Below are 22,834 nucleotides of genomic sequence, written 5' to 3'. Positions count from 1 at the left end.
ACTCACGGCGAATTTCTTCTTTGCCCCAACTTGCTGGTCGATTTATGCATTAATAATAAATATATGCGTCATGAATTGCCATTATTTTTCCAGGAAGATTTGGCCAATTATGTAGCAGTAAGAAATTGTGTATTTTCTTTGGGTAAATGACCAGTCATTCACATAATTTATACATGACAGAAGCACTTTGGGCACTTTTCTTTTGATATGCTATCCCTGTTGTTCCAGCCTGGTACTTATTTGTGGCAAATGCTTGTTCTGTGAATGTGGCACCTGCTTCTCTTGTTGCAACGGTGAGTACACCTCAAAAGTACTTCATTGGCTGTTAAGTGCTTTGGGACGCCTCGAGGTCCTGAAAGGTGCGATATAAATGGAAGTTCGTTCTTTTTTCTTAGTGCACAAAATCAGGTACTGCAAAACTGCAATCACTTCTTACTGTCTACTGGTTTGTTCGATCTTTTGAAAGGTATCTGCAGGGTCAACCCCCCACCCACACTTGATTATTTTCTTGGACTAGAGGGATTTTGAGTTCATCCCATGTTATGGACTGTTATTTTTTAAATTTAAATTTTGAACATTTTACAGTAAATGACATTTACAGAGCTCAAGTCTCAGCTCTTTGTACAAAGTCACAAGCCCGCATACCTACAAGGCAGGGGTCCCAGTCTCTGCAAGTTGGTGATGTGATCTCCAAGCTTCTTGATCATCTTCACTTGTTCATCCAGATAATGGGTCTCATGGAAAATAAACAGCAGGAACTGTCTTTAAAACTCCCACATCCTATTGATAGTATGTGCATGAAACTATAAAAAATAGCTGTATCCCTGGTATTACAAATTTGTGGAGACCAGCAAATAAATTCTTATTTGAGGTCTTTGACCATGCTTTTGGTTATCCCTCCTAATCTTCCCTTTTTTGCTTGGCATCTGTTTTTCCTTTATGCCTCTGTGAAGTACGGGATGTTTTTCTAATTTAAGATGCCATGTATATGCAAGTTATTTATTTTACTGAGACTTGATCTCTGTACTGACTACAGGAGCTTCAGACCGCTGGGTGTAGGCAGTCTGTAATGGTATGTTTGTAAAAGTTTGTTACAATTGTGTGCATAATGCATATGTGAATGAACTGAGAATTTCCTTCAACTGGAAGTTAATTTTATGAAATGACTACATTCTTCTTTCTAACTATATATTAGATTAAACAACACTTTTTTGTTGAGCATTACAGAAATGTTACCGACTAATTTCAGTTTAAATACTGCTCTGCAGAAAATGAGTGCAGTTCATAATGCAGGTCAGTGTGTTTCCAAGTAGAATCAGCTGCAGGGACAGTTGTGTTAAACTGCATACTAATAATAGCTAGGACTTGGGAGTTCCCTCCAGTGCTGCTCTGGATGAAAGAAGTAAATCTGATTTGAAGTACTCTTGTAACTGTCCTGGGCCAAGCTGTCCTGGGTCAGTGTGGAATGTGGTTGATTTACATGTCTGACTGAATAGGGACTACTCATGTCAGGTGCTAATCAGCTTATGTCTTTTCCAATTAAAACGTTTTAAGGTTAATCCTTTGTGGCATTTTGAATAATATCTATAAGGGTGGCCATGTTGTCGGTATTAGGTCGATAGAAAAGTCAATTTTAGAGTTCTAATCAAACTCTCACTATTAAATCTACCAATTAATAAAGAAAGAAATCTGATAACTGCTGTTTATTTTTGAGCAGAAAAAAATCAGCCCTTTTTAGTCATGTTTAGATTCCTGCCCAGTGTTGTATTAGCTGTTTGCCCTCTTTACGGAGTTCAATTTCCCAGTGGGGTTCCTGAGCATAATCTTGTAACACTGACCCTGTGTATGTTATTTCATGACTCAGTGCTACTTGTGTGCACTATGTACCTCTTCCTCCTGTGGAGATAGTACTTTTGTCCCTCCATGTTGAATGTTAGTTGGAAGAAGGCTATGGAATACAAATGAAGATCTTGGTGTGTAATCCTGCAACAGATACCACTGTTTTACCTCTTACCTGACACAAACCGTGCATGGCTGACGGTTGGAGGGACAATTGAGAGCACAGAATGGCATTATGTGTGGACATTAGGATCATGTAGAACATGGAACTGTAGATGTTTGTTATTGATGTGGCTAATTAAATGGTTGGTAGACAAGGTAAACAAAATATTTTGATTAACAAAACAGGGAAGCTGTTTTGCCAGTGGGTCCAATAGTATTTAAATGACCGGGGCTGGCAGAGGGAAGTGTGTGATTGTGAGGTCTAATGTTTCATATGGTAGGTCTGATTATGACTTGAGTTTGAGCCATTATTGTCAACTCAAAAGCAAATAGATGAATGCATACAGACAGAGCATATCATGAAACAATGCAGATAAACACTGAATATACAAAAATAAAATTGTTCACCATGAAAAGCAAGTTTCTAGCTGGCAAGCAGTAACAGGCCCCACATTTGAGAAATGTTGTTAAATGTTTGTGGTCCCAGGAAACAAATCAATTGAAGACCTACAGAATAAAACCAGCTGTAACATTTCTACTGAATTCGAATCTGTACTTATTTCACTGAGTGATTGATACCTACTTTGGTTGTGCAATTGTTAAACCTGCAGTTTCAAAGTGGAATGGCTAAAAGTTGTTACTGGACTCTTCTACCACATAGGCCAATTAGCCTATGTAGTAGTCTCAGGCTAAGGGGTCGGCCATTTAGCACTGAGAGGAAGAGGAATCTCTTCACTCAGGGTTGTGAATCTTAGAAATTCTCTACCCCAGAGGGCTGTGGCTGCTCTGTCGTTATGTATATCCAAGACTCGGATCGGTAGATTTTTGGGCACTAAGGGAATCAAGGGATATGAGGATAGGGTGGGAAAGTGTTGATGTAAAAGTTCAGCCATGATCTTAGTGAATGGCAGAGCAGGCTCGAGGGGCCGTATGGCCTACTCCTGCTCCTATTTCTTATATTCTTAGTCCATTTTGGTGTTTATCCTCCACATAAGCAGTCGTCCCAATCCCATGTGCCTGCTCTGTTCCCATATCCCTTTATTCTTCTTTCCTTCAACCACACATCTGAACTGTTCTTGAACTAACTAAAACTTATTGTCAAACTACTGAAGCTAAACTATTATCCACACATACTGTGGAATGATAAATTTTGCCCATAAATAGCTGGCATTGATCTGCACTAGAACTGTATCACTACCTCGGGTGCCACCTTGTAGTTGGAATTCCTGAAGGTGTGATGTATATGAACATCATGCTGTTCCAATTTTTTAAAATAAAGAGATGGGAGGTGCTATGTTAAACAAGCCTGGTTTTGTTTCTGTTGTGGAATTATCTGACCCAGCATCACCCTGTAAACAAGTTGCAGTGAAACATTTTGTATTCTTTCCACATACTTTAGAATGCATACTTTAGGACCACAGTAACCACTGGGTTAGGTCAAATGTTTATCTCTGATTTCCTAAGAGAGTTTGAGCTCACTGCAGTAAGGGGTGTAATTGGCTTTCCCAGTGAGAGCCACAGATTCTTCCTGCATTACATACAGTAACAGCAGAGGGATTATTCTTCCGTATCTCATATTTATTCAAAGATAACTCCACTTAAAGCTGAAATCCTCCATTAAAAAAAAATATAGGCTTATCAGAAAATACCATTTAAAATGCTGTAGGAAGATTGTGAGAATGCATTATTACATAGAAACAGACCATTTAGCCCAACCAGTCTATGCCAGCATTTATGCTCCTTTCGCGCCCCCTTTCATCCTTCCTCATGTAACTCTATCAGCATAGCCCTCTATTCCCTTCTCCTTCATATGCTTATCTAGCTTCCCCTTAAATGCATCTATACTACTCCCTGTGGTAGCGAGTTCCACATTCTCACCACACTCTGTGTAAAGAAGTTTCTTCTGAATTCCCTATTTGATTTCTTGCTGACTATCTTATATTGATGGCCTCTTGTTTTGCTCTTCCCCACATTCTCTGTGTCTAACCTATCAAAACTTTTCATAATTTTAAATACCTCTATTAGGTCACCCCTCAGCCTTCTTTTTTCAAGAGACCCAGTCTGTTCATCCTTTCCTGATTGGTATTACCTTGCAGTTCTGGTATCATCCTTGTAAATCTTTTTTGCACCCTCTCCAGTGCGTTTTTATAATATGGCGACAATAACTGTACACCGTACTCCAAGTGTTGTCTAATGAGGTTCGATACAAGTTTAGCATAACTTCTCTACATTTCAGGGCTATCCTTCTTGAAATAAACCATTTGCTTTTTTATGGCCTTATTGACTTGCATCACAACGTAGTGATTTGTGTATTTGTACTCCCAGATCCCTTTGCTCCTCTACCCCATTTAGATTCTTATTTTTGAAGTAATATGCGACCTCCTTATTTTCTTAACAAAATGTAATACAGGTTGAGTGTCCCAAATGCGGCAACCTCGGGACTGAGGCCGAGCCGGATTTCATGTTTTTCCGGACTTCGGAACGTGTTTCTGATGTCTGAAGTCCGGAAATATCGCAACCTGGGCTCGGGCGTTTCCAGACTTCGGACATCAGAAATACGTTCCGAGTCCAGAAATGCCTGGGCCCAGGTTGTAGTTTGACAGGGTGTCCGGATTCCGGAACATTTTACGGATTCCGGACGACCCTGCCACCAATCGCCCTGGATTCCGGAACATTCCGGATTTTAGACGCTCAACCTGTACCTCACATTTATTTATGTTGAAATTAATTTGCCGATTATATGCCCATTCTTCAAGTTTATTAATGTCGTCTTGTAATTTGTTGCAGTCTTCCTCAATGTTGACTGTCCCTCTCAATTTGATGTGATCCACAAATTTAGAAATGGTGTTTTTGATTCCAAAGTCTAAATCGTTAATATAAATTGTGAACAACAGTGGTCCCAGCACTGATCTTTGTGGAACACCACTTCCTACCTTCTGCCACTGTGAATAGCTACCCTTTGCCCCTCCTCTCTGCTTTCTGTCTTTCAGCCAGTCAGCTATCTATTCTGCCACTTGTCCCCTGACTACACATACTCTGATCTTATTATGTGGTACCTTATCGAAGGCCTTTTGGAAATTTAGATATATTACATCTACTGCATTATCCTTGTCTACTCTCTCTGTTACCTCTTCAAAGAATTTAATGAGGTTGGTCGAGCAAGACTTTCCCTTTTGAAATCCATGTTGACTATTCATTATATTTTTGGTTTCTGGATGTTTTTCTATTTTCTCCTTTAGTAGGGATTCCATTATTTTTCCTACTACCGATGTTAAGCTGACTGGTCTATAGCTCCATGAACATGTTCTAGCTCCCTTCATAAATGCAGGTATAACGTTAGCTATCTGCCAGTCCTCTGGCACTACACCATTTTCTAATGAATTATTAAATATGTGTAATAGTGCCTCTGCTATCTCTTCCCTAGATTCTTTTACAATGCGTGGATGCAATCTGTCCGGACCAGGGGTTTTATCCTCTTTGAGTTTGATTAGTTTATTTAATATTTCTCCTCTTTCTATTTTAAATGCGGTTATATCATTTCTAATCTCATCTTCTGATGTCATATCCACTTGATTCATCGCCCTGGTAAATACTGAAGCAAAATGATTATTTCTGCCATTTTGCTATCACTGCCTGTGATTTTATCCTGACCGTCCCTTAATGGCCCTATTCTCATCCCGACTTTTTTAAAATTTATGTGCCTGTAGAATATTTTACTGTTTTGTTTTATGCTCCTTGATAATTTAATTTCATAGTTCCTCTTTGCCTTCCTAATTTTTTTGACTTCTCTCCTAGTCTCTTTGTATTCTCCCTTGTCTTGCTTTCCTCTGCTGTCCATGTACTTAGTGTAAGTCTCTTTCCTTACCCTCAATTTTTCCCTTATGTCTTTATTCATCCATGGTGCCTTATTAATGTTTAGTTCTTGTTTTTTTAGCGGAATGCATTTTTCCAGGGCTCTGTAGAACACCATTTTAAATGTTTCCCATTGCTGTTCTATATCATTGTTTGCCAATATTGTTGTCCATTTTATCTTCCCAAGTTCTATTCTCAGTCCGTCAAAATCAGCTTTTCTCCAATCTATTACCCTGATCTTCATGCCTATGTCCTTCTACATTACAACAGTGACTACACATCAGAAGTACTTAATTGGCTGTAAAGCGCTTTGGGACATCCCGAGGTCGTGAAAGGCGCTATATAAATGCAAGTCTTTCTTTCTCAATTATTATCCTAAACCATATTATATTGTGGTCACTATTGCCTAGATGTTCCCCTACTTTTACTCCTATTATCTGCTCTGGTTCATTCCCTGTTACCAGAGTCAGTAACGAATCCGCCCTTGTTGGGCTTCTTACATACTGAGGTTGAAAGGAGTCCTGTACAGAATATAGGAACTCCATTCCCTTATCCCCTTTACCTATCTCTTCTGGCCAATTAATTTTGAGGTAGTTGAAATCCCCCATGATTATTAGTCTATATTTGTTATTAATTTCCCTAATTTGTTTGCACATTTCTTCCTCCACCTCCCACTATTAGGAGATCTTTAGATTACCCCTATTAGTGTGATTGGTCCTTTTTTTTATCTTTCATATCTATCCACGTGGATTCTATTTCTGTCTTATTGATAGCTGCGTTACTTTTTTCTACTGCCATATTTATCTCTAATAAGTACAGCTCCCCTTTTTCCCACTCTTATCTTTTTTAAATATGTTACACCCTGCAATATTTAATTCCCAGTCCTGATTTTTCTGTAGGAATGTCTCAGTAATCCCGACTATATCTGGTTCCTTGCAATGTATTATTGCCTCCAGGTCCCCTGTTTTATTACAGACACTGTGTGCATTGTAGTATAGTTTAACTCATTTTTAATAGCAATTCCTCTCTTTATTTTTAACCATCTTTTTACACTCCTGTTCTATAGCTTCAATTATTCCCTGGTAATTTATGTCATCCCTTAGTTTAGTCTGTTCCATGCTCTCCTTTCCTGTTTCGTTTATATTTAAGCTTGTTCCATTTCTTGTAGATCACTCCCCCCGCCATACTAGTTTTAAAGCCTTTGCGACCACACTATTTACCCGTTCTGCTAGGACACTGATCACATTCCAGTTCAGGTGAAGCCCACTCCATCTCCATCCACAGCTCCTTCCTGTCCCAGTACTGGTGCCAGTGCCCCATGAAAAGGAACCCCTCTTTCCTACACCAGCCCTTTAGCCAAGTGTTAACTCGCCTGATCTGTTTGTCTCTATGCCAATTTGCACGTGGCTCGGGCAATAATCCGGATATTATTACCCTCGAGGCCGTGCTTTTTAGTTTAATTCCTAACTACTGATATTCCCGCAGCAGGATCTCCTCCTTGTTACTACCTATATTGTTTGAACCAACATGGACCACGACAACTAGATTTAACCCATCCCTTTCCAAATACCTCTCCAGCCACCTCGAGATATCCCTTATCCTGGCACCGGGTATGCAACACACCCTCTCAGACTCTCGTTCATGGCTGCAGAGGATGCTATCCCAAATATTATAGAATCCCCTATCACTACCACATTTCTATTCTGCTTCCCCCCGCCCCCCTTCCTGTACAACCTTCTGAGCCACGGTGCCTTGGTCTGCATTGTGGCAGTCCTCCCCGCAGACTTTCTCCTTGTCCTCACAGGTAGCGAGTACATCGTACCTGTTGGATAGGACCCGTGTCTGTGGGACCTCCTTCTCAACCTCTCCTACCCAGCACCCGAACAGTCACGCCCTCCCCTTTCTGAACCTGTGCTTTCCTCTGGGCCGTGACTGTGTTCTGGATAAAACTATCCCCGGCACCCACTCTCGCCGCCTCGCCCCGGCCCCCGCTCTCGCCGCCTCTCCCCGGCCCCCGCTCTCGCCGCCTCGCCCCGGCCCCCGCTCTCGCCGCCTCGCCCCGGCCCGCGCTCTCGCCGCCTCGCCCCGGCCCCCGCTCTCGCCCCGGCGGCATTTTGTGTGTTTGCAGCAAATCATGGGTTCTTGTGGGAGGCAGGTTGTAAATGTAATGGCAGAGAAATTGATCCCTCTGAACCTGCTTCTAGTGAAGGGTTACCTATCTTCATGTTTCTTAGTGTGGCCTATAAAATCCATTATATCAGATGGGTAAGATGAAGAAGTTGGATTTAATAAAGCTGTGCAATACTGGTACTGTAAGGAGCAAAACTGAGACTTCCACACTATTGGAAAGTTGTCAGTGGTTTGTTTCGATTAGAATTGAATTAATTAATTTGGCTGTGCCCATAGGCACCTAGTTTTAACCATCACTGGTTTTAAAATTAAGTTGATGTCTAGTTTTAACCTCCTGTTGATATGTAGACCTGGCTGTTTTCGTGCCTCATTTACAGAGATGTTTTGTAGGAAACCTGTGGTTTCAATTATTTTTATAAATGTTTCTTTGGGAAGAATTGTTTATGAAATGTTGGCATTTGTCTGTGGCTGAATGCAGTTTAGCATAATTTATTCTCATTATATAATTTCAAGAGAATATTCTCATTGCAAGTACTGTACTAAGTGGTTAGCTGCTGTGAGTCACAAAAAAAGGTTGCGCATTCAGTGTGATGCTGCAGCACTGATAAATATATAACTAATGTGCCAAGAATATTTCTGCTTGCATCAGGATTCTGCTTTTTGTTTATTGGAAATGAATGGGAAGTTCACTATTTTGGATGAGGTATGTGTTTATCTGAATTGAGTGTAGCAGGAGTCTATTGCGCTGCAGCAGCCATTTGTCATTCCATTTAGTGCTGATTCAGGAGCTAAATCAATTCCCTGATTCAGCTGCTGAGATACTCTAAAGTGTGAGGTTTTCAAAAGGGCAGCTTGATCCCAGACTGCAGATCTGATATGCCAGATTCCTGAATCAGCAGAGTTCAACATGCGGCCATTGACAGGCATCTCTTGCTCTGGCCGTTTGCTTTGAACACTTTGATTGTCGTTTTAGGACATATAGAATGCCTCACTTCCTGCTCAGTACTCCTAATTTGATTTTTACATTTATTTGGGTCAAAAAGTAGATTATGCTTGGTGAAGCTTGTATTGTTGAGAGGGAGAGGGACCCTTTCTCTAGCCAGAACTTACTGTTGGAGATCCACTGTAGACATGTGTTTTGAATGGAGTTTTTGTCTCTTTGCTTCATCGTAGAAACATAGAAACTAGGAGCAGGAGTAGGCCATTCGGCCCTTCGAGCCTGCTCCGCCATTCAACGAGATCATGGCTGATCATCCAAACCCGAGCACCCGGTCCCTACACCGACAGCCATCCCACCCAAGCCCTATCCCCGTAACCCCGTAAACCCACGTATTTAATCCCCCCTAACACTAAGGGCCAATTTTTATCATGGCCAATCAACCTAACCCGCACATCTTTGGACTGGGAGGAAACCGGAGCACCCGGAGGAAACCCACGCAAACACGGGGAGAATGTGCAAACTCCACGCAGACAGTCACCCGAGGCCGGATTTGAACCCAGGTTTACAGGTATACAGGTTTTACAGCTTTATATGTAATGAAGTATGAAGAAAACCTGTTGTTCCCTCCCCCTAGTCTTATGAAAGAAATCAATCTAGTTTTGAAACAATCTTAATGTAAAAACAGAAAAATAAACCGTATGTAGGTTTTGTGCGACAATTTAAGTTTAGCTGCTTAGAGTGCAGAAGCTCTCCGTGGTTATCTTGGAGCTATATTTATGCTAGTGAGGGAGGTTGTTATTTGGATTCTTTATTATTAAGGGAGTTGTACTATATATATTTCATAACTATTATAGTGGGAGTTTCTGCTTGGGAGGTTGAGTTTTTACATGGTTTCTCTGTTGTGAACCACAAACATGGGCTTACACCAGCAGCAGATGTGGATGCAAAAGTGTTGCAAATGGATAAGCTGTAGTATATGTTTTTTTTTCCCCAACAGGAATCTATAATGTGTACGTTTGGAGGTTGTTATATATCACAATATTCTAATAAGCCAATGTGCTGAAATTTCATGTAGGTCATTAAAAAAAAGTTAGCAGTTTAACATAATATTGGCCTGGTCAACACAACAACAACTTGTATTTATATAGCGCCTTAACGTAGTAAAACGTTCCAAGGCGCGTCACAGGAGTATTATAAGACAAAAATGTGACACCTAGATGAAATGAGTAAAAATGGATTCTGAAAATTTCTAAACAAATGAATATTGCAATAACCATTCTTGAAGCAAGGAATGATTTCTACCCAGTAGCCCTCAGGCTCATTATAGAATGACCGCACAGTAGAAATTTCCCAAAATGTCTGGCTGCACACCACAATGTGTACTTAGCACAAAAAAATCAGTTGCCTTTTGACTTTTATAGCTCTGTTGTGAACTAATCTTCCAGCTGGTTTAGGGTGTCAGCAGCCTGCCATGATCTGACCGTGCTGCTGCAGTGGGTATAATATGACGGCACTGCTGGGAGTCAGTGAGAGTCTCGGATGTCACTCAGTGAAACAAGGGAAGACAGTTGAACTGAACGGAGTAATCATACTACTGCAGCATATTGGTTTTGAATTGTTTTTAGTGCATGTATGGGTTGTAGGCTGATCATTATGAATGCATAGTAGGTAGCTTGGCATTTTATTTTAGGCATATGGGAGACTTGTTCATTTGGAATACATCTGACGTAACTGATGTTGGTCAAGCAACACCGTTGAGAACAGCATCATTGTAGAACATTTTGAATGATACTAAATCAAAAATTCACCCAAGAGACAGTTTTCTGAATTGACAGTAAATGTAGGTTAAAACAATAGAATTAATTTGAATCAAAATTTCCAACTGTTGGTGCCACACTATAGATAATATACTACATAGGATTGTCTATATCTGAAACGAAAACACAAAATGCTGGAAATACACAACAGGTCAGTCAGCATCAGTAAAAAGAAGACAGGTTAGTCCATTTTTAGATCTGATAAAGGGTAAAACCCAAAATGATGAGTGTATTCTCTCTTTACAGATGCTGGCTCACCGGCTGTGTGTTTCCAACATTTTCTGTTTCTGTTTCAGATTTACAGAATTATTTTTTTATTCGTTCATGGGATGTGGGCGTCACTGGCAAGACCAGCATTTATTGCCCATCCCTAGTTGCCCTCGAGAAGGTGGTAGCGAGCTGACTTCTTGAACCGCTGCAGTCCGTGTGGTGAAGGTACGCCCACAGTGCTGTTAGGGAGGGAGTTCCAGGATTTTGACCCAGTGACAATGAAGGATCGGCGATATACTTCCAAGTCAGGATGGTGTGTGACTTGGAGGTGGTAGTGTTCCCATGCGCCTGCTGCCCTTGTCCTTCTAGGTGGTAGAGATCGCAGATTTGGGAGGTGCTGCCGAAGAAGCCTTGGCGCGTTGCTGCAGTGCATCTTGTAGCTGGTACACACTGCAACCACGGTACACCGGTGGTGAAGGGAGTGAATGTTTTAAGGTGGTGGATGGGGTGCCAGTCAAGCGGGCTGCTTTGTCTTGGATGGTGTCGAGCTTCCGGGCAAGTGGAGAGTATTCCATCACACTCCTGACTTGTGTCTTGTAGATGGTGGAAAGGCTTTGGGGAGTCAGGAGGTGAGACACTCGCTGCAGAATACCTAGCCTCTGATCTGCTCTTGTTGTCACAGTATTTATGTGGCTGGTCCAGTTAAGTGTCTGGTCATTGGTGACCCCCCCCCCCCCCCAAGATATTTATGGTGGGGGATTCGGCGATGTTAATGTCGTTGAATGTCAAGGGGCGATGGTTAGGCACTCGCTTATTGGAGGTGGTCATTGTGCGGCGTGAATGTTACCTGCCACTTATCAGCCCAAGCCTGAATGTTGTCCAGGTCTTGCTGCATGTGAGCATGGACTGCTTTATTATCTGCAGAGTTGCAAATGACATTGAACACTGTGCAGTCATCAGCGAACATCCCCACTTCTGACATGATGGAGGGAAGGTCGTTGATGAAGCAGCTGAAGATGGTTGGGCCTAGGACACTGCCCTGAGGAACTCCTGCAGCAATGTCCTGGGGCTGTGATGATTGACCTTCAACCACCACAACCATCTTCCTTTGTGCTAGGTATGACTCCAGCCAGTGGAGAGTTTTCCACCCCGATTCCCATTGACTTCAGTTTTACTAGGGCTCCTTGATGTCACACACTCTGTCAAATGCAGCCTTGATGTCAAGGGCAGTCACTCTCCCCTCACCTCTGGAGTTCAGCTCCTTTGTCCATGTTTGGACCAAGGCTGTAATGAGGCCTGGAGCCGAGTGGTCCTGGTGGAACCCAAACTGGGCATCAGTGAGCAGGCTATTGGTGAGTAAGTGCTGCTTGATAGCACTGTCGACGACACTTTCCATCACTTTGCTGATGATTGAGAGTAGACTGATGGGGCGGTAATTGGCCGGATTGGATTTGCCCTGCTTTTTGTGGACAGGACATACCTGGGCAGTTTTCCACATTGTTGGATAGATGCCAGTGTTATAGCTGTACTGGAACAGAATGGCTAGAGGCATGGCTAGTTCTGGAGCACAAGTCTGCAGCACGACAGCCGGGATGTTGTTGGGCCCCATAGCCTTTGCTGTATCTAGTGCGCTAAGCCGTTTCTTGATATCACGTGCAGTGAATCGAATTGGCTGAAGACTGGCTTCTGTGGTGGTGGGGGACCTCAGGAGGAGGCTGATGTGGATCATCCACTCGGCACTTCTGGCTGAAGATGGTTGCAAATGCTTCAGCTTTGCCTTTTGCACTTACGTGCTGGGCTCCACCATCATTGAGGATGGGGATATTCATGGAGCCTTCTCTTCCCATTAGTTGTTTAATGGTCCACCACCATTCACGACTGGATGCAGCAGAACTGCAGAGCTTTGATCTGATCCGTTGATTGTGGGCTCGCTTAGCTCTGTCTACAGCATGCTGCTTCTGCTTTTTAGCATGCATGTAGTCCTGTGTTGCAGCTTCCCCAGGTTTGGCATCACATTTTTAGGTATGTCTGGTGCTGCTCCTGGCGTGCTCTTCTACATTTCTTATTGAACCAGGGTTGGTCCCCTGGCTTGATGGTAATGGTAGAGTGAGTGATATGCCAGACCATGAGGTTACAGATTGTAGTGGAATACAATTCTGCTGCTGCTGATGGCCCACAGCGCCTGATGGATGCCCAGTTTTGAGCTGCTAGATCTGTTCTGAATCTATCACATTTAGCACAGTGGTAGTGCCACACAGCACGATGGAGGGTGTCCTCAATGCGAAGACGGGACTTTGTCTCCACAATGACTGTGTGGTGGTCACTGCTACCAATGCTGTCATGGACAGATGCATCTGTGACAGTTAGATTGGTGAGGACGAGGTCAAGTAGATTTTTCCCTCGTGTTGGTTTTTCTCATCACCTGTCGCAGGCCCAGACTGACAGCTATGTCCTTCAGGACTCTGCCAGCTCGTTCAGGAGTGGTGCTACCGAGCCACTCTTGGTGATGGACATTGAAGTCCCCCACCCAGAGTACATTCTGTGCCCTTGCTACTCTCAGTGCTTCTTCCTAGTGGTGTTCAAAATGTGGGAGTACTGATTCATCAGCTGAGTGAGGGCGGTAGGTGTAATCAGCAGGAGGTTTCCTTGCCCATGCTTGACCTGAAGCCATGGGACTTCATGGGGTCCGGAGTCAATGTTGAGGACTCCTAGGGCCACTCGTTCCCGACTGTATACCACTGTGTCGCCACCCCTGGTGGGACAGGACATACCCAGGGATGGTGATGGAGGAGTTTGGGACATTGGCTGAAAGGTATGATTCTGTGAGTATGACTATGTTAGGCTGTTTCTTGACTAGTCTGTGGGACAGCTCTTCCAAGTTTGGCACAAGTCCCCAGATGTTGGTGAGGAGGACTTTGCAGGGTTGACTGGGCTGGGTGTGCCCTTGTCGTGTCCATAGTCAGTGCCGGGTGGTCCGTCCGGTTTTATTCTTATTGTTTTTCTTAGCAGTTTTTTACAACTGAGTGGCTTGCTAGGCCATTTCAGAGGGCAGTTAAGAGTCAACCGCATTGCTGGAGTCACATATAGGCCAGACCAGGTGAGGATGGCAGATTTCCTTCCCTAAAGGACATTAGTGAACCAGATGGGTTTTTACGACAATCCGATAGTTTCACGGTCACCATTGCTGACACTAGCTTTTTATTCCAGATTTATTTAATTAACTGAATTTAAATGCAGGGTTTTTTTTCTAATTGCTTTGCCTTTATTTGATGATTGTGTTGCATGTGTAATGTTGTGTCATAACCTACAGTATTTGCAGTAAACATGCCACCTGTTACCAGACCTAGAATGGAACCTTGTGAATGGAATTGAAATGGAAGTAAAGCAGAAAATCCATTTTTGGCTGATGTGAATTAATTTTGCTTCCACTGAATAAGAACAGGCTTTCAGTTTGAAATGTTTAAATGTTGAGACTGTCCATCATTCTATAGTAAATATTGCCAGATATATATTTACAGGGAACATACTTTGTGATTACCTAGCATGTGCTCCACAGGCAGCAATGTGGTTGACTTTTAGTTTTCATTTCTTGCCTGCTGATACATTGAGAATCTTCTATTCGCTCCAGAGCTATTTTTAAGTAGCACGTCCTTGGCTCCAGTAACCTCACAAGCCTTAAGTAGATAACCCTTCAAACATCATATGTGCACATTCCAGTCAGTAGTTAACATTTGAAACATTACACGTTAGATATCATTTCTGTCTTTACATCAATGCTGGATAATGTGCTGTACTACTCTATACGGTGTTAGTAATTACTTATGCTTGAGAATGGCACTGTATGAATTTTTCTTTATACTTTGAATGAATCCCAAAGTCACCGCTCAAATATTCTGTTGGAATGGGATTAATATATGCGCAATTAAGTTTTTTTTTCCCAGCAAGGGCTAAAAAAAATTGTTTGTTAGTGTGTGAGACTCAGATGCAATAATTACTGTAGTTTTGATTTAGTGTGTGTGTGTGTCTGAATACTTTTGTTTGAACTAAAATATCTGACATTGGGGAGCTACCTGGAAGGAGAAATAACATCAATACATTGTCATTGATGCAGTCCTTCAGTGACTTTATTCTAGCTGTGTATATTTAGCTCCCTTACACTGTTGGACTTCATAGTTCCTCTAAGCCAATTATCTTCTCTCCACCCCTGATTCATGCTAGCCATTTTAAAACAATCAACACAAAAGATAGGGTATAAAAAAACATAAAAATTAAGAAAAAGCTCTTTGGCCCCTAAGGACTTACTCCTTTCATAATCGAAGTAAATTCTACTCTTCTGTGGTCTCTAACCTACCAGTTTGCGTCCTGAGTGAAAGATATATATTCCCTGAACCTGAAAGGTAATTAAGTAAATCTCCTGAATATTCATCCAATCCTACATCTTCACTATTCAACCCTGACCTGTGTCCCCCACATGCAAGATTCACCCCCCCCCCCCCCCACAGCCTGTGTGTCACATTAACAGTTCCGTACCATGGAATATTATCTCGGTCTATACATATCTCTTTAGTCCTGTTAACAACCAGATATTTATCCATCTCCTTTTTGAAGGAACTAATTAACACAACGTCAACAGCTTTTGTTGGGAGTCAGTTTCATATGTCTAATACTTGGGACAGGGAGTTTCTTCTGGTCTCTAGTATTGTTTGAGGTTTATTCATTGTTATCCTGTGCCCTCGAGTTCTGCACGCGCAGTGTAAGTCAAACAGCCCATGCACGTTTACATTGCCTGTGCTTCTCAGCATTTTAAAGATTTCCCCCACTATAAATGTTAAACTAACTGGTTCTAAATTCTTTCCTTTTTTGACTGTATGGGTTAACGTTTCTTAGCGTCCACTCCAAGTACAGCTAAAAGAAAAGGATGCTAGTTGGTCACAGAGGTATTAAGTATTATTAATTTGAATACATTATAAAGTCCTGATGCTGGAACCCTTACATTGGTACCATTGTATAAGTCACGTGCAGTGTGTGTGGTTCTGAAGTGCACATATGGTTTGCATGAAGGAAATTCATAAAGGGTGCCACAATATATTGTTTGTGTTCCTTAAACACATGGGCTGCATACTTGTGACGAGACATCATACTATGCTGTAGAATGCTACATACTGTACTATGAGAGTATTAAATGTGGAAAGCCATTCTAATGGTTGAATAACATTGATGTGGAACTCAACAAGCTTTGTTGCAATGGAACTGTTTATTGATCTATCGTGATAAAGTATTGTATTTTGAAAAATTATTACAACCCCTATTTTAAAAGTGTATTTTTGAGAGTGGGACTCCTGTTTCAAGACATTGATGTGCATATATGTATGTAATGTTTTATGGTGTATTTTTCCTGTTCTACAGTTGTCTCCCTGCACACATGTATCTGAGAGGGTTGGTGACCTACCTGTAGATCATTGTTGGCGCCACTCTAAACTTGACTGTAAGAGATGTGTAAGAGGCTCTAAGCTAGTTTTTATTTACAGCTATGAGCCTTCAGGGAAGTGTCAGGCCTCCCCACAGCAGCAGGATTGAGATTGTAAGAAGGTTATCAGTTTAATATTCTTTACTCCGCAGCCATGGTAGAAATGTTCTCGATGACTTAGTTATCCTCCATTGTATCAAACAGGGAACTGTCTGTTTATGACTCTAGGACAAATACAACGTGGGGCGCAGTCAGTCAAATCAAACTTCTAACCAGTGGCTTTTTTTTTTGCAGTAGTGATTCTAGCAGCAGCTCCAGTGACGAATCTCCAGCGAGATCAGTTCAGTCTGCTGCAGTCCCTGCACCGCCAGTCCAACTCCCAACACCTGTGGAAAAGGATGAACCACGCAAGAGCTATGGAATCAAGGTTCAAAATTTGCCAGTCCGCTCTACTGGTGAGTAAATGTGCCACTTAAAAGGGATTTGAACTGTTGGGCATCAGAGTTTTTTCAGTTGATATTCAGATAGATATGGCAGTCAGTTTCTGGAATATGTCAAATTAATTTGAAGATTGCCTGGCACCCAACTTCAAGTACTTTTCTTTTTAAGGTTAGAATATTGGCTTTTAGGGAATGCGAGCAAGTTACATTTGGAAACAATTATGATCCAATTTTATACAATGTTTAGTGTATATAAAGTTCATCAGATGACATTAATGACATTGTAACCTCATGGCACAGAAATTGTTTTCAGTTTTTAATTCTCTGGCATTTCAATTCAGTTTAAATTAACAGATGGCAGCTTCTCTGCTATTTATATTCAGTATGATCTCTTCAATCCTTTGTGTGAAAATTGGAAAATCTACTGCTTTGAATATAATTTCTTGAGGGAAAAGGTAAGGCTATCTAAATGTGATTTAAATGGGGATGTGAGGGAGAAGGGATTTTACTATTTGTTTGTGGAGATCAAGCTGAATAAAAGCATATCCAATCTGCCTAATGTGCTCTGGTGTCAAATACAAAAATAAAATTAAAAATAAGTTAAAGATGATTGATTGATTGATTGATTGATTGATTTTAAAAACATTCCCCAATTCATACATCAAGTTTTTCTCTGATAGTTACAGACATGCAATGGAAAGTGATACCAGAACAGAATATTAGAAGGTGTAATTATGAATACTTCAGGCAGGAGGCACAATGATGGCAGAGCCAGTTAAGGCAATGAGTAGATGAATGACATAGGCCACAAAGGTCCCAAGTTTAATCCCCTTCTATGCTTAGTTAGCTGAGCTCAGCCAGGGTGGCAGTAGCGGATCTACAGTTGGTCCCAAAATCACGAGATTAGGGAAGGGAAAATGGGCCATATTTCCTTTTCCTGATCGTTGTCCAATACCCCTGCTGCAAATACATGTGTGAACATTGGGTGAGGGCAGGATCAGGTGATGACCCCACGATCACTGAATAGCCTGTCTGAGGTACACATGAAAAATTACTCTTTGCACAAGTACTGGAGGCTACCCATAGAATTGTACCCCAGCGAGGAATGAATGCCTTCAGGTGTGGAGAGAAAATTAGCAGGAAAAGTATAAAGAAAAAATAGTACATATACTTTAGGCGTAGCACACTTTAGAAAAATTGCACTTTGTTTACTTTCTGTTTCCTCTCTATTCGTTTCAGTGGGACTAACTGTAGCTGATTTTACAAAACTGAAAGCAGGTGTGGAACAAGCAAATTTAAAATCAAAACTTTTTGGATTTGATATTATATAACAATCAGACTTGATTTTTCTGTGAATGCTAAAAGCCCAGAATTCTAACCTTAAAGTGGTTACTATTTAGCTGAATACAGTGTTTTAATTTTACAGCCCAAAATTCATTGGTTTCTTACAAGTACATTTTTTTTAGGAGAAGCTGTAGGCTGTAAGATGCTTAAGTCATGCATTCATTGTTGATATAAATATTTCCTGAATAAATTGAAATTGTAAATTGTGAATATTCGGGTCATGGCCATGTACAGAAGTTAGAATCAGAGCACACAATAAAGCTGATCTCTGCTTCTTTTCAACAGGAGCATTTAATGGGAGTTGTCTACTATGTTTAGTCCAGGGATGGCATCTTTTACAATCTCGCAGTTTGCCATAATTAAATGATACTTGTATTTAAATTGTAAATATAGATTTAGGATTTCCTCTTTTTGGAGATCTGGATCCTCACTGCAGTTTAACTCTTTGTATTTCTCAGAATGTGTTTCCAACTTCAGCAAGTAACATTTATTGAAGAGAATAGTCGAGATCTGCCTTGAAATTGAGGAAAGCCCAACAGTTATAATTATTGGTCACAAGTAGCAGATCAAATCCTCTCTTGGAGAGCTCAATCCAGCTTCCCCTTCAATTGGTTTTACAGAGTTTGTAATGTCTGTCTGCTGCCTGCAGCAACGTCCAGTGCTCACCCTGCTCTCAGATCTTGGTGGTAGCTCTCAGCTGAGAATCCCTGAAAGCCCAGAGTGTCTCCCATCCCAAATTGGAAGAGTATACTAGATATAAGCAGCTACGAAATTGGAGATCACTTGTTGATTGCTAACTAAATTGGAGCAAAAAATACCTTGCATCACATAAACTACACTGCACTGAAAGCTTTCATTTTTGCATTTAGACACAAGCCTTAAAGATGGTCTTTTCCATGAATTTAAGAAGTATGGGAAGGTAACGTCTGTGCAGATCCATGGTGCGTCTGAAGAACGCTATGGCCTTGTGTTCTTTCGACAACAGGAAGACCAGGAGAAGGCTATGAATGCGTCAAAGGGGAAATTATTTTTTGGCATGCAGATTGAAGTTACTGCGTGGACAGGCCCAGGTAGGTGTTTACTGAGCAGCGGCAAGGTTTGAGAGACTAAGGGTGTGGCGGTACAATGCACGTCATGGCAAAGGCTTTGTGAAAATCAAGAATATCTGTGTTTTAAATTAATAATATCTTCAAAATTCTTTTTGATTTACGTAGCAACTGTCATACATTGTCCGTTATCTTGCTGAAGAGACGAGAGGTGCATGGGCTTAGATTAGTGTTACTCAATAACTTCCGTTGACTGCTACAGTCCCAGGCAGTATCTTGCTGAAGGACCATTCTCAGAAATGCTGCAACATGATGCACCGCAGGGTGATGGGATGTGGATCTGTGTGTATGATTTCTGCATATATTGCACTCATGGTTTCAATTCTGGCTTTATAAGAAAATTACTGATTACTGATTGGACTAGGTGGGTGGAAGAAATGTAGGACCAATAGTTCTATTAAACTGTAGAATCTAATTCTGAAAGCATTTTCACTTGCCTTATGGATGCTGCGATAAGTATGCTTTTGATAGCATTTCCTTGCTTTTTCATACTGGACAGAAAAAGTATAGGGAACAGCGCTGAGTCTTTGCTCCGGCAATTTCGTGGCAGGGGAGGATGCTGATGGAGCCCCAGGTACACGCACAGCAACAAAACGTCTGCCATGGGCCACAGACGAAGAGGAGAGGGCTACAAATGGTCCATGAGATATATTACAAGTACCAGTGACTTAGATGACATCTGTGAATGTTAGCTTTATCTCAACTTCCTGAAAGCTACTGTAAAGCTAGGGCCAGGTTAATCTATTTGATAAATGCATTGCACAGAGTAGTTGTCTAGCCAATTACACATTTGTTGCTGAAGTGAATTGTGAGGATTGGAGAAACAGTTAGTAGTGACTGCATGACCACACCAAAGTAATGTATATTGCATTGTCAAATTGAAGATAGTTTGAAGAATAAGCATGAACAGTGTTCTGGTGCTGGTGACATAATATGTTTTCGAATTTTTTTTGTTTGGGTCCCCTTGCAGAAACGGAAAGTGAGAATGAATTTCGACCACTGGATGACCGAATAGATGAGTTTCATCCCAAGGCCACAAGAACATTATTTATTGGAAACTTGGAGAAAACCACAACCTATGGAGATCTTCGAAACATCTTTGAACGCTTTGGGGAGATTGTGGTATGTACGCTGCTTGGGTTAGTCATTATTGAGATGACAGGATTTCATGCTTTCTAGGAACCTCTCGACTTGGAAGTGTAAATGATTTAAACTTTTTTTTAAGGCATCCATTATCCACATTCTGGTTATCCATCATCTTGATTATCTTTCAGAATTTTTGCAGGGCAAGGCCTTGTGCAGAACATTACCTCATTGCACAACTTTTGTGATTTGTATTTCATCTCTTTTTTTCTTGGTGAATAACCTACATTTGTTGTTTGTTTTGTATTGTCTTCATTCCGATTATCTAATGACCACCTAGTGACTCCTCCCTGGGGGTGGGCAAAAGTGGTAAGCAAGGTCGAGTTGATTCCAAGACGATGTGCCCGATGATGGAAGATCGAAACGGAGTCAACTCTCTGGCAGATTCCAGATACCTGAGCTGGGCAGGTCTGCAGTATTCCAGGGCACTGTTGAGGATTGATCAACCAGCCTGATTAATTGATAGGACCTAGAAGGGTAGAAAAGGACGGGTAAGGCCATGAAGGGATTTAAACATAAGGTTGAGAATTTTAAATTGGAGGCATTTGGGGTCCGGGAGCTAACGTAGGTGAGGGAGGGATGGGCTTAATGGGTGAGTGGGACTTGGTATGGGATAGGATATGGGCAGCAGAGATTTTGAAGAGCCTATGATGATTCCCAGTTCATCCTTGTTTCACACAAAATGGATTCTACAAAATACTAATGGCCACTGACCTGGTACAGTTTGCTTCATTAAAACTTGGGGCATCATTTACAAACTGAATTGCACCAGAAATGTGAAGTGCTCTGTTTCCAAATGATAGCATAACTGGCTCGTGGATCAAAGAATTGGAGTAGTTTGAGTTTAAGTCCTAACTGGTACCGAGTCTTTGACATAAGTTCAAGCACCACCATCCATGAGGAGGAATGAGGCTGACCCTTGCTCAAATGAACAGAACAGAAACCGACTGGGAAAAGACATAGTGAATATGTTGTCCAAGCAGGCGTCTCGATATTTTTGGACATGATTTCCCCCTTACCATAAAGTATAGCCCTGTATTTCCTCAAATAATCTTCTAATTTCTCCTTGCTGCTCCCTCAGACCCTAATGTAAATTACAATGGGTTAATGTGGCACACTATTTTTCCACATAAAAACAAATATGAAATGTTTAAACTAAAGTGAAAAATTACTTTCACTGCCCCATTTGATTTTAATGGGAAAAGCAAAAAGAAGAAAATAATTAAAATAGAAATCTTTCAAATTGGGAAAGAATATGTTTGTGATGACACCGTCACACAGAGTTCAAAGTCCATGCTATTGTCTTTTTTATTTAAAATGACAGGATATTGACATCAAGAAGGTAAATGGGGTTCCTCAATACGCCTTCCTACAGTACTGTGACATTGCAAGTGTCTGCAAAGCCATCAAGAAAATGGACGGAGAGTACTTAGGAAATAATCGGCTCAAGGTCAGGAAGGAGAAATACAGTCATTTGCTTATCAGGAATATTCACTTATCAGGAATTCACAGTGAAATATTAGTAAGAATTTTCTGTTGAACAATTTCTTGTATACTGTTTTTTGTTGTAACTTTACTTTTGTAATATTCCCCTCTGTTTTCTTGAGTTACTTTTCTCTTTCCTCCCTCCAAGTTTTACATTGTTCTCCTTGGCATGTTAGGTAGAGTGTCCAACCTGCAGATGTTTCTGTGGATGTAATTGGTGCTGTCTTTGGTCGACCTACCTGGGCTGTGATTGAGCAGTGTGTGAAGGCAAACATCACTGTTCCTCTCTCAGATGGGGTTGAGACAAACAAAGTTGAGCTGAGCTCTGGGGAAGCCCAAGTGCAAATGTCACCTGAGACTGGCCTCTCCTGATTGAGAATCCGTTGATCTAGGTTGTAGAATTGGTCTGTTCTATTTTCCCCTCCCCTGCAAATTATTTTTCTCCCATATGTCATCCTTGACTAAGTGAACTGGCAGATGAATTTCTCCCAGGCCTCTGCGGTTGAAGCACCTAATTCATAATGTACTAGAGCGATCCCAGTCAATTCATGCTTCAATTTCTCCCACTTCCATTTGGAAAATTGCTTTTTTTCCTGACTGGTGGTTCGGCTGAGATTGGGAGCTCACTATGTGGGGAATCATGGAGGAAGAATCCATGTCCTACAACATGGCGCAGTGCCCTTTCTTGCATTTTGTAATTGCAATTGAAAGCAAAGGCTCATCAATGTGATGCGCATTTTGTGTTACTTTAACTGGTGAACCTGGGTAAGACTATCTCGTCAATGCAATGTATTACACAGAAAGTAACTACAAGTTGGGCTATAATTATGCTAATATGGAATCTGGATAGAGCAATTACTTAATAAGAATGTTCAGTTAAAATCCAGTTAGTCCAAATG

General features: G+C 41.4%; 1 protein-coding gene across 4 annotated transcripts in view; it reads left to right on the top strand.

Moving 5' to 3' along the window:
- spen (spen family transcriptional repressor) overlaps positions 1-22,834 on the top strand; it is a 106,014-nt gene that overhangs the window by 60,515 nt on the left and 22,665 nt on the right. For 2 of the 4 annotated variants that reach the window (XM_085966989.1, XM_085966986.1), the window contains exons 4-7: positions 16,712-16,872; positions 19,071-19,271; positions 20,278-20,429; positions 21,775-21,972. In XM_085966989.1, coding sequence (XP_085823115.1) covers positions 16,712-16,872; positions 19,071-19,271; positions 20,278-20,429; positions 21,775-21,972 — 712 coding nt within the window. The remainder of the gene's footprint in view (positions 1-16,711; positions 16,873-19,070; positions 19,272-20,277; positions 20,430-21,774; positions 21,973-22,834) is intronic. The other 2 variants (XM_085966987.1, XM_085966988.1) reach the window with 2 other exon arrangements.

The sequence above is a fragment of the Somniosus microcephalus genome, chromosome 25, assembly GCF_052327205.1.
Source record: "Somniosus microcephalus isolate GS21.2 chromosome 25, FLI_Smic_1.0, whole genome shotgun sequence".
Taxonomy (NCBI): domain Eukaryota; kingdom Metazoa; phylum Chordata; class Chondrichthyes; order Squaliformes; family Somniosidae; genus Somniosus; species Somniosus microcephalus.
This window is presented reverse-complemented; position numbering and strand designations above follow the sequence as displayed.